Below are 15836 nucleotides of genomic sequence, written 5' to 3'. Positions count from 1 at the left end.
GTGAATGCTGACCATCAATATTATGACCGCCGGTAGAGGAAACTCTAAGGTAAACTGTAGAGTTGGCATTATTTAACAAAACAAGCGTCTTACACCTGCCCTGCCTCGCCAAAAGCCAATCCTGTACCGCAAACGCGTCGGGCCTCACGTTCTTCTCTGACCCCTTAAACGTGACAAACCACCGCTGCAGTTTTCGGGCTGTGCCACCGCAGTGGCTCAGTGGCTATGGCGCTCGGCCGCTGACCCGAAAGACGCCGATTCGAGCCCGGCCGCGGCGGTTTAATTTCGATGGAGGCGAAATTCTAGAGGCCCGTGTGATGTGCGACGTCAGTGCACGTTAAAGAACCCCAGGTGGTCGAAATTTCCGGAGCCCTTCACGGCATCTCTAATAGCCTGAATCGATTTGGGATGTTAAACCCTCATACACCAAAGACCAGTTTTCGGGTCACGTACTCCGTAACACTCGCTGCTGCAACTGCGCAGTGCAGCTGGGTACAGTCGGTCGTGCAACAAGTCACACAACAGTCGTAAATACATAAACTGCATATTATATATAGACATCCCAGCAGTTGCTCATATATGCATACATCAGAAAGCGCATTCATCACGTGCAGCACTGAGACTGAAAGAATTGAACACATGGAAAAAACATACACGAAAGCAGTGGCATATTCCATGACTAAAACGGACGTATCTATCTGCTGAAGCTATATCGGGCATCATCATAAAAGCGCTAAGAGTTGGCCCTTCTTGTGCTGCGCATTTAAAGAGACAGGGCTTCTTCTCCAGTGGGAATTTTTTTCGGGACGATTACGGCATACGTGAGAAAGGAAACAATAGCGCCTACAAAGACAAACACAGCGAAGAACGACGTGGGACAATCGCTAACTTCATCTAACTTTATTCGCTGAGAAGCCAGCAAATATAAGGAAAACTAAAGCATGCGCAGAAGCGCATGCCTTGGTTTATATCTCTTACGTTTACAGTGCTCTCCGCATGTTTCTTTCCGAGCGAGCAGTGCGTTATCGGCGCGATGAACGCAAGGACGGCAGGCGCGATGCGCCGAGTAGCACGTTGCGGTCTGCCGCCGCCGCCGCCGCCCGGAAGCGGGCGCCGGGCCAGCTGTTGGACGCGCTCGCTCGGAGGCGCGCGAGGCTGCGGGGTGAGGGGGGCGACCACATGCCTGCCACTCTGTTGTTGCCTCTCGCGTGGCGATCACGCACGTCGCGGGAGCGGCTCTCACGATGATGCAGCATCTAGCGAGGCGAGCCCCCCTGCTGGGCCGGCGGCTGGCCGGAGAACTGCGGCACCTGGGCCGGCGCCACGGATCCAGCCTGAACCAGCCGCTGTCGGGCAACGACTGCCCGCGACCCGGCGGCATCGCCACCTTCATGCGCCTCCCGTACGCGGCCTCGGCGCACGGTGAGTGCGGGGCGCGCGCCAGGCGGAGACGCCAGCACCGTTTCCTTACAACCCAAACCCGCGAAACACGCTTTGCTTCGGGCGCGTGTTTGCTCCACGCTGCGGCTGCTGTCTTCATAGTGTGGCGGCGCAGCCTCACTTGCGTGTAAATGCGGATTTATTGAACGTGAAAATACCATGGGCTTATGAAAGGTAAAAAAAAAAAACGGAAACACTTTCCTGGAAGATAATTGTTCTCGGAAGTTGGCGCCCTATAGGCGTGGATGCAGTTCCAGTACCAGCTAAGGAACCGCTGAAGGTCGAATGACATTACGCAAGCGCGCACCCGCCAGCTTTGGATGTTGATCCATAAATCTGGCACACTTAATTTGCAACGCAGGCAGGAAGCTTAGAAGAGAATTTTTTTCCCATCTCGAAGTCCTAGCATTACGAGTAGCTATTTACGCGCCACGGAAAACTGTCGGGCTGTTCGTCTGAGCTGTTGAGCCGTCATAAATTCTCCGGCGATCCGTTTCGCTTTCAAGGTATACGGTACTCCTTATGTCGCGAATTCTAAGCGAGGAATTTTCGTTGAGTGCCTAGGTGCACACGCATCTCCCACGAGGCGAAGGGTCTATCCCGCACATGCACGCATACCAGGCACGATCGGCGATCCCAGCGCGCGCGTACCCATGAGATGGTACCGCAAAGCAGTGGCTGCAGGAACCCATGCATCCCAGCAAACACGTGTTAACTGATAACACTTGAAGTCTGTTGAAAACAGCCAGCTGTAGGCCCCCACTCTGACATACCTTTGAACATTTAAAATGGATGTTCAAAATTCGTGCCTCTTGGGCTGAAACTCTCGATCAGAAGAGCGGAAACTGTGCCAGCAGACGGCGCTGAGAAGAGAGGCAGACAAGACGAATTCAGGACTTTCTTATATCGAATGGAATTGAACAACGTTGCTTTCCAATGAAACTGTAGAAACTCGAGACTACCACTCCTCGAATAGTGATGCCCCTCCGCCACAGGTATTCTCGCGCTCAGTATGACTTGCAACACGCATCAGGTGGTACAAGCTCACGTCACGAAGCTATGCGAATCGGGCGCTGTGTGTTAGGCGCTACAGCGGCGAAATGGATGTATCAGCCCAGCAGCCAGGTCCCATCTGTCTGTCGCGCTTCGTTTCATATACCCTGAGGCGACTGTCCCTGTAGTGAATCGTTAGGACTGATGCTTGGGCAAGTTGGTATGCCATGTTCAAGAAGAACAGCGCGAAAAGACAAGGACTAAAGGAAGATACACAAAGACAGGCGCTTGTCTTTGTGTATCTTCCTTTAGTCCTTGTCTTTTCGCGCTGTTCTTCTTGAACCTGTAGTGACGCCACAGTTTGACACGAAGGCGACTTACGGTTGAGGAGCACGCGGATGCATTTTGCGTGAGCGACCAGGTTAGAAAACGTAATTTCATGAGCGCTCATGTATACCGTGTATACACATGGCGATAGGAGTGCTGCGTGTATAGAGCAGAACAAAGTAGACCGAAGCGGACAGTACCATTTAAATCAGCGCTATCAAGGGCGCTTCTCACTACGCTATTTATTCGCTGATCATAACGTTCCGAGAGGTGAGGCCGCTGAGCGCGAGTACTCCTCTCGAAGTTGGCGTCGTTGAGCTGGCAAACAGCACAACCCTGCAAAACTGCCTACCCCCCCCCCCCCCCCCCCTTCACTTCCACTGAGCGGGGAGAACCATTCTAATTAGATTTTGATTCCTTGCGTGGTCAAAGCCATGTCTCCGCTATCGCTCCATCCCGGCCACTCGCCGAGGTTGTTGATAAGAATGGCATAAAGTAGCATGAAAAGAATCGCTACGTATTATACTGGTTTCGGAGTACAGTGAGCAACGCAGTTCATTGCAGTCACACAAGTGTTCCGCAGGCCACCTGGCAGAAGCGAGCGCGTGATCGCTGGCATTCCCAACAGCGTACACCGGTGCCAACCACAGGATATACGCGTAACTTTAACGCTAAGCTGTTTTGAAGCAAAAGCAAGTGGAACAGTAAAATAAAACAGGGAAAGCTTTTTTAATAACTATATCTCCCTGCGCTATGAAAGCGGTAAAAAAAAAAGAAAGCAAACACTGAAATCATACAAATTGTAACGACGGCACAAGAGCGAGTGATAAAATAATGTTAAAGGATATATGAAATGAGTGACGTTGCAGCTCGCAGGATGTAGGCAGCCAGCGTGCAAGCAGCCTGAGCCTTCATCAGAAAATGGCGCGACAGCCCTTAAGTGACCTTTTCTTTAAAAAAAAAAAAATCTGCTCAGTAATCTACGCTTACTACGCGTGCAATATGGAAGACGGCCAATCTCGCGTTTTTTGGGATATCGCCGGGAATAATTGCCATACACACCGGAGAACGCACGCTGCAGAAAGAAGGACACGAAACAACGTCGATGGCAGTCTGGTTGAAATTCAGCTGCTATTCATTTGTCGTTGGTAAGTAGCAACCACATATCCGTGGCTTCAGCTGCACCCCCCACCCCCCCCACCCCCCCTCTCATTCCCCCTGCTTTCCCATCTTTTATTCTTCATCCTGTGCACGCGGTAGCGGAAAAGTGTGCCTTCTGGGGGCAGCTTCGATGGCCGCGTAGTCGTCGCTCTCTGTAAGAAACTCATGAAGGAAGGCACAGACCGCGCCCCTGCATCGAGACTTGTGTTTTCTCAGCAACCTGGCTGCCTGCCTTCTATGGTTCAGGCCAACGCCAGCCGGCCGACAAAGAGCGCCTAGGGAGAACCTACGCGCAGTCTCTGACAGTTGTTTGTCCCGTCTTATCGCGAAGCGAATGGTTTCCTAATCTGTGGCGTCCGCGCACGCAGTCAGTCGCGAACTTGTGCGCATCCTTTACCAGAGTTGCGTGGTGGGTTTGGCTGCAGGCCGCCCACGATAACTCAACGAACTACTGAGAGCCGATAGAGAGCGAGGTGAAAGAACTCGCTACTTTCGCAAGCAGCGAAACGAAAGCTCGTTAAATTTTATTCGTAGCGGACATTCAGAGCGCGGTTCACGGTCGCTCCTCGTACACTAAGGGAGACTGGTATTCCGGACAAAATATCATCAGTGACACGACCAGCTAATCTTTTTACGCACAGTTGTGGAGGCAGCGTTTAATGCCAGAGTAATTAACTACAGCTTACCTGTAGCTAGTTTCGTCGGACACCTTGTCTTCACGGAAAGTTGCGTTGCGCGCGTACAGCGCCATCTGTCACGTGCCACTAAGTGCGTGTGCGATACACTTCAGTGTATATTCCAAACACACACATTCGCAAGCCCAGTAATACTACTTAAAATTCACCCAGAGATATACTCTGCAGAATGGAAAAGCTGCGGAGAGTATGCTAACCTCAACCACATCATGTGGGCCTGCAGTAAGAACCCTTTCAGCGGAATAACCACAAAGGAGCACTGGGAGACCGCTCTGGGCAGCTCGGACATGTGGCGACAAAAGTTGCTCACAGACAGAGCTGGCCAGATCGCTAAGACCCAAATGATCAAGGCCACCAAGCGACAGCAGCCTACCTGCGCCAGAAGGGAGCCTTCCCCTTCAAAGACTCAAATAAAGTTTATTCTTTCTCTCTCTCCCAAAGGCATCTCTTACCTCCTCACCCTCTGACCTTCTGTCACTTAGAGGAAACGCTATCGTATTTTTCGCCATCATAAAGTTCCCTGTCATCGCCGCGACGTCTGTTTTCACTGATATGCGTAGCATCACTTATCTCGTATACACCTCCGTAGCCGTCACTGCCCTGCATTCCATTTTTACAACGTCGTTAAGAACATACATTGTTGCTTCAAGTAAACGCCGCAGTGCTTGCGGCCGTGTCCCCACAGTATCACCAAGAACACCAGACCCCATGTTCTTTTGCAAGCTCGAAGCAATGCGTTGCGGAAATGCAACCTCGCATTTCCTCAGCATTTACATTCGCGCACCTTGGTGTCCGTGCGCAAATTTCAAAATACCCATTGCTAATCCTCATTCTTACTTTCCAGTTTTGTTTTTATTTACGCATTTTCTTGTCCATGTTACAGCACTCCGCAAAGTATTTGTACTCTGACGATGTCAACTGTAAGTGCACGCGACAGGAGCCCGGCCGAGCCCTTGTTGATGCGCTCGCGGCGCGCGTTGCAGGTCTGGACGTGGCCGTGTACGGTGTCCCCTTCGACTGCGGCACATCGAACCGCAGCGGTGCCCGGTTTGGTCCCCGCCAAGTGCGCTGCGAGTCATCGCTCCTCAGGCCCCACAACATGGCCACTCGTGAGTCCTGCCCGCAGTGGGCTAATGCCGTGGCCAGTTCGTGCAATTTGTCGCAGCTTGTCTAAACAGAGCCAACGAATCTTAGTGTGCTAAAGCTCGCCATAATATACTGATCTACTTTTTGTGCGCGCGCGGTGTTTTGTACACCCGCCTAAGGCGCTCACTTGAAGGTCACAGATATTTTAATACCTTAAGGCGGGCCGAAATCGACTTCAAGCAAGACCTCGACGAACCCTCAGCGCGTAGTTCGTAGCTGGCATTCTTTCTCCAGGGCGAAGGGTATTTGCTGCACGTCTCGGCGATAACAGTTTGGCAACTTACATTCCAATCGAGCGTGAGTCTCTCGGTGATCACAGAACAGCGCCGCCTCAGCGTGAGACAATGAAACAAAAGCAAGCCTAACTGTTCCATGCCTGCTGGCGGCCTGGCAGCCGCAAGCAAAATATAGTCTACGTCTGCGGAGTTGCGCGCGTGCAGGACAACCTGCATGCGGTGTGTGCGCTGCTCTCCTACAGCATATCAGATGCCATGAAGTGCGGTCACCAGCTGTGTGTGGCATTTAGATGACACATCGGCTTTTGGCCGCTCGGCTCGGCTTTCGGCTATGTGCAGCTCCAAAACTGTTCGCGTTACAGCAGCGGTGAGGATGGCATTTTCAAAAATCCAAAAAATGATATGGATATTGCTTACAATGAGCTACAAAGCCTCTCAATAAATAAGGAGCCTAGCAATAATAGTTAAGCAGTTAACTATTCAATTTTAGTTAACCAGCCTGCTAGTTGGCACGTCTTGGCCGTATTCTGATGCACTACACCATGCTATGCCGAAAAAGCGCTCTTCTATAAAATATTCTATCTTTAAAAATTGCTAACTGTCTAGGTGAAACACCCAGTATAATTTACGTACCCAACTAAAGTTTGCAGACTTCGAAAAGTACACAATACCGTGAATATTGCAGCAAACGTTTTTTTTTTTATTATTTAGAAATAGCATTTGCATTTAGTATGGCTGCAGCCGTGGCAGCGGTTTAAGCATCCACCTCGCATGCGGGAGATGCAGGGTTCGATCCCCAGTGCCGCCGGGTACCCACCGGTGGTGCAATGGGTACAAACTTTATCCTGGCCTGGTGCTCGGCTGAATTAGGGTGAAGTGCCTGGGAAATGGGTCTTTGACTGCACCTCGAGTAAACGAAAACCCCTTGTGTCATGGCACTCTTCGGCCATCACTGCCCCTGAGCCATAAAAAGTCCGCCTCATCATCCCCTTAGTGTGGGCGCGAACAGTGCTTCTATAAAGCAAGACAAAACGAAGTACGTCCCAATGGTCAAGACAGTCAGCACGAAGCTAACGAAATGTGAAATTAATTACGCCGCCGGCAATAATGTGATGGAAGTGGAGACAAAATGCATGATGGTCGAGATGATGACAAAGCTGTATTGTCCGTTTCCGATAGGCGACCCTGATAGTCACGGCTAGCATGTAACTGCGCAGTTCGAGAATGGTGCGAACGCTGCGAAAATAGCCATACAGCGGTACTGACTTGATTGGCCGGTAGCCGCTCATATACGCCGGGAAAACCGCCGAGCCGGCCAGCCTCGAATCGCGTGCGCTGCGAGGAACTGAGCGAACAGTTACAGCGCAGAGCTCCATGAAATCCGCCCCGCGTGCAGAACGAGGCCCCGCAATAAGGCGGTCCGCAATGCCTGCCTGCGAGTGTTGTACAAACAATATTAACGGAACTCGCATAGGCACTGTTGCCGTCGTGTACGCTGGTCCTTATTGCGGGATTTCCGCACACTGCACGAGGCGGTGGGAAATTGGCGCCCACGTGCATGCAACTACGAAAATGTCGCCGTGAAGTTAATTCGCTGGTATAATGCGCCTAAGCGCTTGCGTTTTGGCAGGGCAGTGGTCGTGTTTCCAGCTGGGCATCGTTAGGCAGCAAGCTCCCTTCGCAGGCGCGGCGCCCTACGACTCCCTCCAGGTGGCCGACGTGGGCGACGTGCCGGTCACCATGTATGACACTCAGCGGGCCGTGAAAGACATCGAGCACTTCGTGCGGGGTCTGCTAAAACACGGCTGCATACCCGTCGGCATCGGGGGCGACCACACCACGACGTACCCCGTGCTCAGGGCCATCAAGGTAGGGACGCCACTGTGCTGAGAGTTGAGGAAGCAGCCTGCTACGAAGAGCGTACATCCCGAAGTCCTTTTACAGCGAAGCTGTTAGTAACTTATTCGAGGCGTGATCAGCGTTGGCGTAACATGTCACGTGACCAGTGTGGCTAACGTGACCGTGGCTTCAACGTCGTGTGTCTGGTTAGTGACGTCACTGGCAGCAAGGACCCGTCCGAGCGAGCACCGTGGAGGTCTTGGTGGAGTCTTCATTTAATCGCAAATCACAAAAGCACGAACAGCTGAGCTGGTCAAAAGCATTCATGGGCACCGCAGAGGCATTTTCGTCTCGTTTGTCGTCCACATACGGATTTCTCCTAGCAATGGCCATACGCCCGATGCTGCAGCTGCCGGTGCCCGACGCAGGAGAAGCACGGACCCGTGGGGCTGCTGCACCTGGACGCGCACGCGGACGTGAACCCGACCATGATGCACTGCGAGCTGGCACATGGCACGCCCTTCTACCGGGCCGTCCAGGAAGGCCTGCTGGACACGCGCCGCGTCGTCCAGATCGGCCTGCGCGGCTCTGTCTACGGACCTAACGAGGAGCGCTGGAGCCTGCAACACGTGCGTATACGCCGGCGTGAGGCGCCGGGGGCACCGGCCGGCCTTCCGGCAGCCACGCCCCTGCGTACGAACAGGCGCGCACGGATAGAAGTTTCATGTATTGCGCGAAGTCACTTTTCGAGCAAAACACTTCACTGCTTGCCAACTTTTTCAAGTGTTATATAAGCTTGAAGAATTATGCAGCTAGGCTTCTGGGCATATGGCATCTGCAATGGTCGTATTTTCCCCCTCCTTCCTGTACTCCATTTCATGTTACCTCAGAGCGTAGACAAGCTGTAAAAATAGGGTGTGTGCGTTTACCAGTGTTTTCGTCGCAGGCAGCGCCTCGCGCGAACTCGAACAACGCCTTTTGATTGTGGAACCTGACCGGCACAAAAGCCGCTACACTGCGAACTGTGCAGTTCAAATGGTGGGCTCTTGCCGACTTGACTCCGTGCATCTTGACCCGTCTAATGACAGAGTTTAGTGCAAGAGGAGAACTTTTGCGTTTCTTTTTTCGCCGGTTAGTTACCTTCCCGGGAACGATTGGCGGCTATCGCTTGCGACGACGTCAGCGCTGATATAGGTATAGCTAGCGAGCAATGTCAGTTATCTGGCTCCATTATCACAGGGGGGAATGGTAGGTGCAAATTAACGGCAGAGAGGAGAAAGATTGAATCGGCAGAAAAGGAAATAATCGTTACAATATACAGCCGCTGCATTTCACGGGCATGCATGTCGTGCAACAACGAACTAGTGAGCTTCGTTAATGGCACTAACTCGCGTTGTAGAACCCTCGTCATTCTGCAGCGGGTTAGGTACGCGGATAAAAGATGTGTGTCCGTAGCCGGCGAGATGCAAGAGCAGCTGCTGTACCAAGCCAGCCTCTAACCTCTTCAGACCTCGGCAAAAGTGTTCGCCAGCGTTCATTGAAATATTTCTATAGTGTCCCCATGAACGTAAAGAAAAAACGTTGTACTGCCACAGGCGCAGCAGTTTTGTCGCTGAGGAATTTCTCCGTGCTCTGTGCTGTGGGTCTTTGCGTTCACAAGCATCCAACCACGTCTTACGACGCGCATTTATTCAAATACACAAGCGGCAGAAAACATTTTTTTAACCAAATTCACAGATAATCTCACAGCGATGCGCGAGAAACTTGGGAGCTCTTTGGTCGCTGGAAGCTGATTTACGCAAAGCAACCAACTAGGAGGGCTGTAGAAGGGCGCCAGATTGGGCGAGCTGGGGTTTTTCATAGTTATTTAGAAAACAGCGCTACCGCGAGCACATGACAAAAAAGAAAAGACACACGGTGGTTAAGCGCCGTGTGTCTTTTCTTTTTTGTCATGTGCTCGCGGTAGCGCTGTTTTTTAAATAACTATGGAAGGCTGCCCAGAGCGCCCCTATTGCTGCACAATTCTTGAAAAGGTGGCTACGTTGGACCACAGTGAGTACACTCCAAATTCCAATGGCACTTAGGCTGCAGAAGTGAAATGCTTTAAAAAAAAAAAAAAAGCCGTAAGAGATAGATGTGAATCGCAATGTACGCGGGGTTTGACGGGGATATGTCAAATAGCATAACTTGGCAGTTCTGGCTGCTGTAGCGCGCCTCCTAATACATAGAATCTTCAGGACATTGAGCTTGTAAATACTACTGAGCATTGCGTCTCTCAGAAAAAGAAAATCGAAAAAATTATGTCTGCTTAACGCTTGGTCGGCCTCAGATTTCGCAGGTTCAGTTTTATGCTACATTTGGATCGGGTACTTGCCTCATTCAATGTGAATTAGTCGAAAGTCCGCATTGTATGCTGCGATTCCGGACGAAAAAAGGTTTCGCAACAACTGTATTAGCAGCGCCATCTCTCGCCCTCGAAAGATTCGGGAGCGCTTTTTCAATTTTCGCGCTCATCTGCTTTTGTCGTTCTGCGGCCGACAACAGCTGGCGCTGCCAGTGAAAATGTTGGTGCTTTGGCTAGGCGGCATGTGACCGCCCTCTTAAAAGGGAAAAGCCCATTCACCATCATCATCGACATCATTGTGAAAACGTTGCTAAACCGTTCGGCATCGCCGCATGCGATGGGGACTTTCTATTAATTCTCGCAGATTCAGGCAAATACCCACCCAAACGTAGTATAAAATAAAAATGACCGTCAAATGCCTCCTCTGTGCGAAATCTGAGCGCGAACAAGCCAGCGATTTGGCCGCGAAAATGTTTCTTCGATTTTCTCTGAGCAACAAATAATGTTTGGCTTCTGGTCCTTGAGGTGTCTTTAGCGTGCAAGTCATTGTGGCTCACTAAGCTTTACATGCCGCAGACAGTACGATCATACAAAGGCGCTTCGGAAGTTCGAAAAGGAAAGTGCTGCAACTTGTCTGACATTAAAATATTGCAAAAACAACAAAAAAAACGTGACCGATGTTATTTATCCATTCGGAATACGTCATTTATAACTTGCGAGTATGTTTTTGCAGGCTAGTTGGTGCCTAAGCATTCTGGGTTTTTGCGCAAAAGACACGACACAAAAGAAACGAGGTAGACAATGGCCTAGCTAATTCAATGGCCTAGCTAACTCATAGCAAAAGGTTAGGAAATTAATAAAAAAAAAGCAAAGCAGGCGAAACTGTCGCATGCGCACAGTTCTATAGCTCCACCTCCCTGCATGCTCCACATGTGTTGAGCAAAAAAAGCGCCTTATTCCTTCATCCGCATTCTGCGAGTGGCGGCCGCCACCTTCACGCAGGGCGAGTCGGAATGCGGCGGTGGGGACGGGAGAGCTCAGAATTAAGCAAAGACGGTAATTCCTCACGCGGCCAGCGCCTGCGACTCTGCCCCGCGCCGGGGCCCCCACATACATCTCTGCTCTGCGCCCCGGCCGCCATTACTCCACGTGCGGTGGTGCTCCGCGTGCAGGGCTTCCACATCATCCAGGCGCAGGAATGCTGGTTCAAATCTATGGTGCCCATCATGGAGACCAAGGTGCTGCCCGTGCTGGGCGCCGGCCCCGTCTATATATCTTTCGACATCGATTGTCTGGACCCCGCATTCGCCCCGGGCACTGGTGAGAGGCGCCAGGAATTAAGCGCGCGCGCGCGCGGGCACCATTCCCGGCGCGGCTGCCGGCGACCCACCCCCGTTTATTGCTTTTTCGACATTCGAGTGGCTCGCGCGCTTTTAACGCGCATTACTTTATGAATGCCTCCCTGCTGCAGCAGCGCCTCCGGGCGCCCTTTCTTCTCCGCTGCTCGCTCTTCCTTGTGAATTTGCGCGCCCCGCGCGGCCCATCAATATATGGGCCAGAGGGACGGCGATGAAAAGAAAGTCGCACGGCAGCAGCAGCCCCGGAAGCGTCGCGGCGAAATGCAATGACGAGGCGACGACGATATGGGCTTGTTGGAGCCCGCGGAGGGCCTCCAAGCCCAGCCGCTCGCTAATATCTGCCCGAGATGTCAGCGGCCGTGGCGACTTCATACAGCGAAGGCGCAGTTAAAATCGTACCCCCCCCCCCCCCCTCCCCTTCTCTATGCTCTTTCTTTGTTCGTTCAACCATGGAACAGTTTTGCACTTGCAGACGCAAGCACGCGTGATATATCTTAAAGGCTCTTTGACGCATTATAATAAATTTGGCCTCGCCCCCTATATTGTGAGCTTCACTTTAAGCGTACACCCTTTGCATATCGTTTTGAATGAGGTAAAGCAATTGAAAATCCGCTTGACGCTTGCAGGCGGGCTGTCGATCGATCAGCCGATCATGTAACAAATTACGCATATCGCTCGCCGTATAGTTATTGCATGCACTCATGTAGTTTCTACGTGATCAAATGAAAGTAATTACTTCAAATTTGAAAAGAGCTTGGCGGCTTTCGCACTGACGTGACGGCGAGGATGGCTCTATTTTGCTGTGCTGTTGTCCGCTATATAAAACGTGCCTTTACTCTGCGATGTTCCTCACTCATTTCAGGGACTCCGGAAATTGGTGGTTTGACAAGCGCACAAGCGCTCGAGGTCATACGCAGCTGCAAAGGACTCAACATCGTTGGTGCCGATTTAGTTGAGGTAAGTTGTGATCGCTGAAATGCGAGTTCCCGGGTTCGAACCCGGCCGCGGCGGCTGCGTTTCGATGGAGACGAAACGCAAAAGGCGTTGCTCTATTTCTTCTTTCACTCCCACTTTCCTCTCTTCCCTCAGGGCGCGGCTGAGGTGTCCACCGAGAAGTGAGGCAGTTACTTCAGCTTTTATTTCCTCAAAAACCAACATATTTCAGGACTCCTCTCCTTCTCTTCCTCCGCCTTTGCGGAAGATGAATTTCTGAACTGAAATACGATTGAAAGTTTTCCGTTTCCCAAGTGTCATGTTCGTCACGGGGCCGAAATTGTATAGCGCACACATGAACTTCCGGTACTCCTCACATCCCCGAGGAGTATTTCGAACCTCTGCAGGGTAGGTTAGTATATTAGCAAAAAAATATAGTTATTAACGCGAGAGCGTTAAGGAGGTCGTGAGGCGGAAGAGCCGGGGCGGAGGTCATCAGGAGCGCTGTGAGTGTGACGTCATCGTTCATCTTTGAGGAAGCGGAGTCGAAAGTTTCCATTGCGCACGGGGCCCTCTAGGAGCAGTGCGGAGTGATGCCGTCATATGGATGGTATAAGCAACAGGCATTTGCTTGCTCCTGACACACGTGTGTGATGGAGCACGTCACGGCGACTATAGTGCGGGGCTTTCTTCTGAGTCTCGCCACCTTTCAATGCTGATGTGCCATCCACATCGACGGGTGCTCGACCACGAGGGAACGCTATCAGCTTAAACGTCTCCCAAGTTTTTTTTTCTTTTCTAAATTGCAAATCTGTGTTGTTAATGGACGGGAAGCGATTCTGATCGCCCTTGCAAAATTATAAATAGAAATGGCTGAGTTAACAGGCAAAAAAAAACATTTGGAGAAGCCAAAATACAGTTGGTTCAAAATGTGTTTCGCCCGCTTCCAATAGTTATTTTTTTTTGTTCAGTCAGTATCGATTTACGGGTTGCAAAAAAGTTAAGTGAGTCAGTTAATTTTCAAGTATCGGAAAAGTCTCGAGCGTGCGCATTGTTTAGTCCCGGGTCTATGTGCATCCTGTGACAATGCAAGTTACAGGCCACTGGAAACCGCATGCCATACGCTCGATATCTAGCCGGAAGGCCTTTGCTTGTAGGCAGCTTAAATTATTACGCTTATTCACCGCGAGTCGGCCAGAAAGGTTAATTAAATGTCCTCCTGGCAGCGGTGCATAGAAGGACCGTCACATTCGGATAGAGTGTTAGCACTAAGGCTTCCAATCTAGAAAAAAAAAAACGTTGTCTGAGTGTCTGAAGCCAGCTATATCGGCAGAATTAAATTAGATAACGCCGCGACTGCGCCGCGCCTGGGCTTTGAACCCGCGGCCACTGCACAGAGCACTATGCTATCGCCGCAACCAATCACCGCTCGATTTTCTTTTCTTTATTACCGGGTTTCGGCATATCGCCAAATTTCACAAAAACAACGAACAATACATATTGTTACGTTTCCCGAAAGGCTAGTCACAAGCAAGGGCGACCGGAGCGCAGAGCGAACAACACAGGAGACACCGAACACTATAACGCGAGCACACCAGTCAGGCACTTCCTTCTCATCGTCTTCTGTGAATATCCGTTGCATGGCCCCCCGTCCGGAAAAACACCGTCACGGTGTACTGGATGACGTTGAGGGGCATGGCGAGAGGTAGGGTTTCAGGCGAGAGACGTGGACGATATCATGTTGAAGGTGGCGGGAGGAAGCGTGCTGGAAGGCCGGAGCGATCTCGTAAGTGACAGCGGTTACCTGGCGCAGGACACGGTACGGGCCAACATAACGGGACAGAAGTTTTTCGGAGAGGCCGACGCGGCGAGATGGGGACCAAAGCAAGACGAGGGAGCCAGGAGAGAAAGAGACTGTGCGGTGACGGCGGTTGTAGCACTCCTGCTGGGAGGCCTGCGAGGCGAGAAGTCGGGAGCGTGCAAGTTGACGGGCGTAGTCAGCACGGGCAATGGCGTCTTGGGCGTATTCAGAGGACGGAGCAGCAGGAGTAGGCAGTAGCGTACCCCGCACCTCCACCAAAGATGTTACGTTTCCCGAAAGGCTAGTCACAAGCAAGGGCGACCGGAGCGCAGAGCGAACAACACAGGAGACACCGAACACTAGCGCGAGCACACCAGTCAGGCACTTCCTTCTCATCGTCTTCTGTGAATATCCGTTGCAATATCAACAAAGAAAAAAAAATAGCGCGCAGAACTCAACGTATATATACACAAAGTACATTTGACGACGTTATGATCAGCCAGCCACAGGTCAGTTTCGTATGGTGCTGTTTAACTGCCACTTTCTCGCGCTGTTCATGCATGCCATCGTCTTCATCAACTTTTATAGGGCGCTACCAGTATGGTTCCCAATCGCCGATTGCGCCAATCTTTGCCTGAAGCCTCACCTTGCAAACATAGCCTCGAACCCAAAGTGAAATGAATTAAACGCGATGTGCTAGTGCACGTACTTCGCATTTGGCCAAGTAAGCTAAATCGGCTGTAAATTTTTGTGAGTTTCTGTGTGCGTAGTTTGTTTCAAACCTGTTTGTTACTGTTTCTGCTTGGCTAAACTGCATTATAAAAAATAGCCTTCCTGTTTGCGTCTACTTTGCGTGCTTTGCTTCTCTCTCTCTCTTGGTCCTCGAAAAAGGAATCGTTGTTCCCCTGCACGTAATAGCCCCAATCAAAAAAGAAGTCATTGCAAGTGGTAAACAAAACGAAAATTCCTAATAAAGGCCTTCGGAAACGTCATACGAAAACAGTCGACGTGAAAGTTTGGTATGCATTTGCAAAAATTTTGTATTCGTATGAATCATTTGCAGGTTTCGCCACCGTACGACACCAGCGGTAACACAGCACTGACGGCCGCCAACCTGCTCTTCGAAATGATCTGCGTCCTTCCAGGAGTGAAGTGCCTGGACTAGCACTGAAATAGGTCTAAACGCATTCTAGCAGCCCGGATGTGCTTCCTTAATTGTGGGAAGCAGCAAACGTGTCTTGTTAATAATAAAGCAAGTGCCCACTTCGTTTGCTTTCTGCACTGCTTACGTTATCAGCCCAAAATATTGCTTGGCACGTCACGCGGAACACGAAGGATAGGACTCAAGACTTTCTTTTCTCACTCTGTCACAAAAGCTAACACCATAGAGAAAAATATGCGACCAGTGGGAGGACACAGTTTTAAAAAACCTCTATCGGGTGTAATGACGCACAGCGTTGTAACCATGGGTTGTAACCGCCACAGCTTCAAAAAATGACTGGCTGTTTTGCATTGCTAAGCACGAAATATTGTGCAAAAGTTCGGTTTTTTGCAGGTGGACAC

The 15836-nt window shown here is 51.0% G+C and overlaps 1 protein-coding gene across 1 annotated transcript; it reads left to right on the top strand.

Annotated features, from left to right (window-relative positions):
* Nucleotides 1-1113: 1113 nt before the first annotated feature.
* Nucleotides 1114-15540, top strand: LOC149350991 (uncharacterized). The gene is made up of 7 exons (XM_089580177.1): nucleotides 1114-1422; nucleotides 5600-5725; nucleotides 7683-7867; nucleotides 8266-8466; nucleotides 11354-11501; nucleotides 12402-12496; nucleotides 15337-15540. The coding sequence occupies exons 1-7, from the start codon at nucleotides 1245-1247 to the stop codon at nucleotides 15436-15438; spliced, it is 1035 nt and encodes a 344-aa protein (XP_089436303.1). The 5' UTR covers nucleotides 1114-1244; the 3' UTR covers nucleotides 15439-15540.
* Nucleotides 15541-15836: the final 296 nt, after the last annotated feature.

This window comes from Amblyomma mixtum, chromosome 3 (assembly GCF_055824585.1).
Source record: "Amblyomma mixtum isolate Tamu chromosome 3, ASM5582458v1, whole genome shotgun sequence".
NCBI lineage: Eukaryota > Metazoa > Arthropoda > Arachnida > Ixodida > Ixodidae > Amblyomma > Amblyomma mixtum.
The sequence above is the reverse complement of the archived record's forward strand: the minus strand, read 5'-3'. Positions and strand labels throughout refer to the sequence as shown.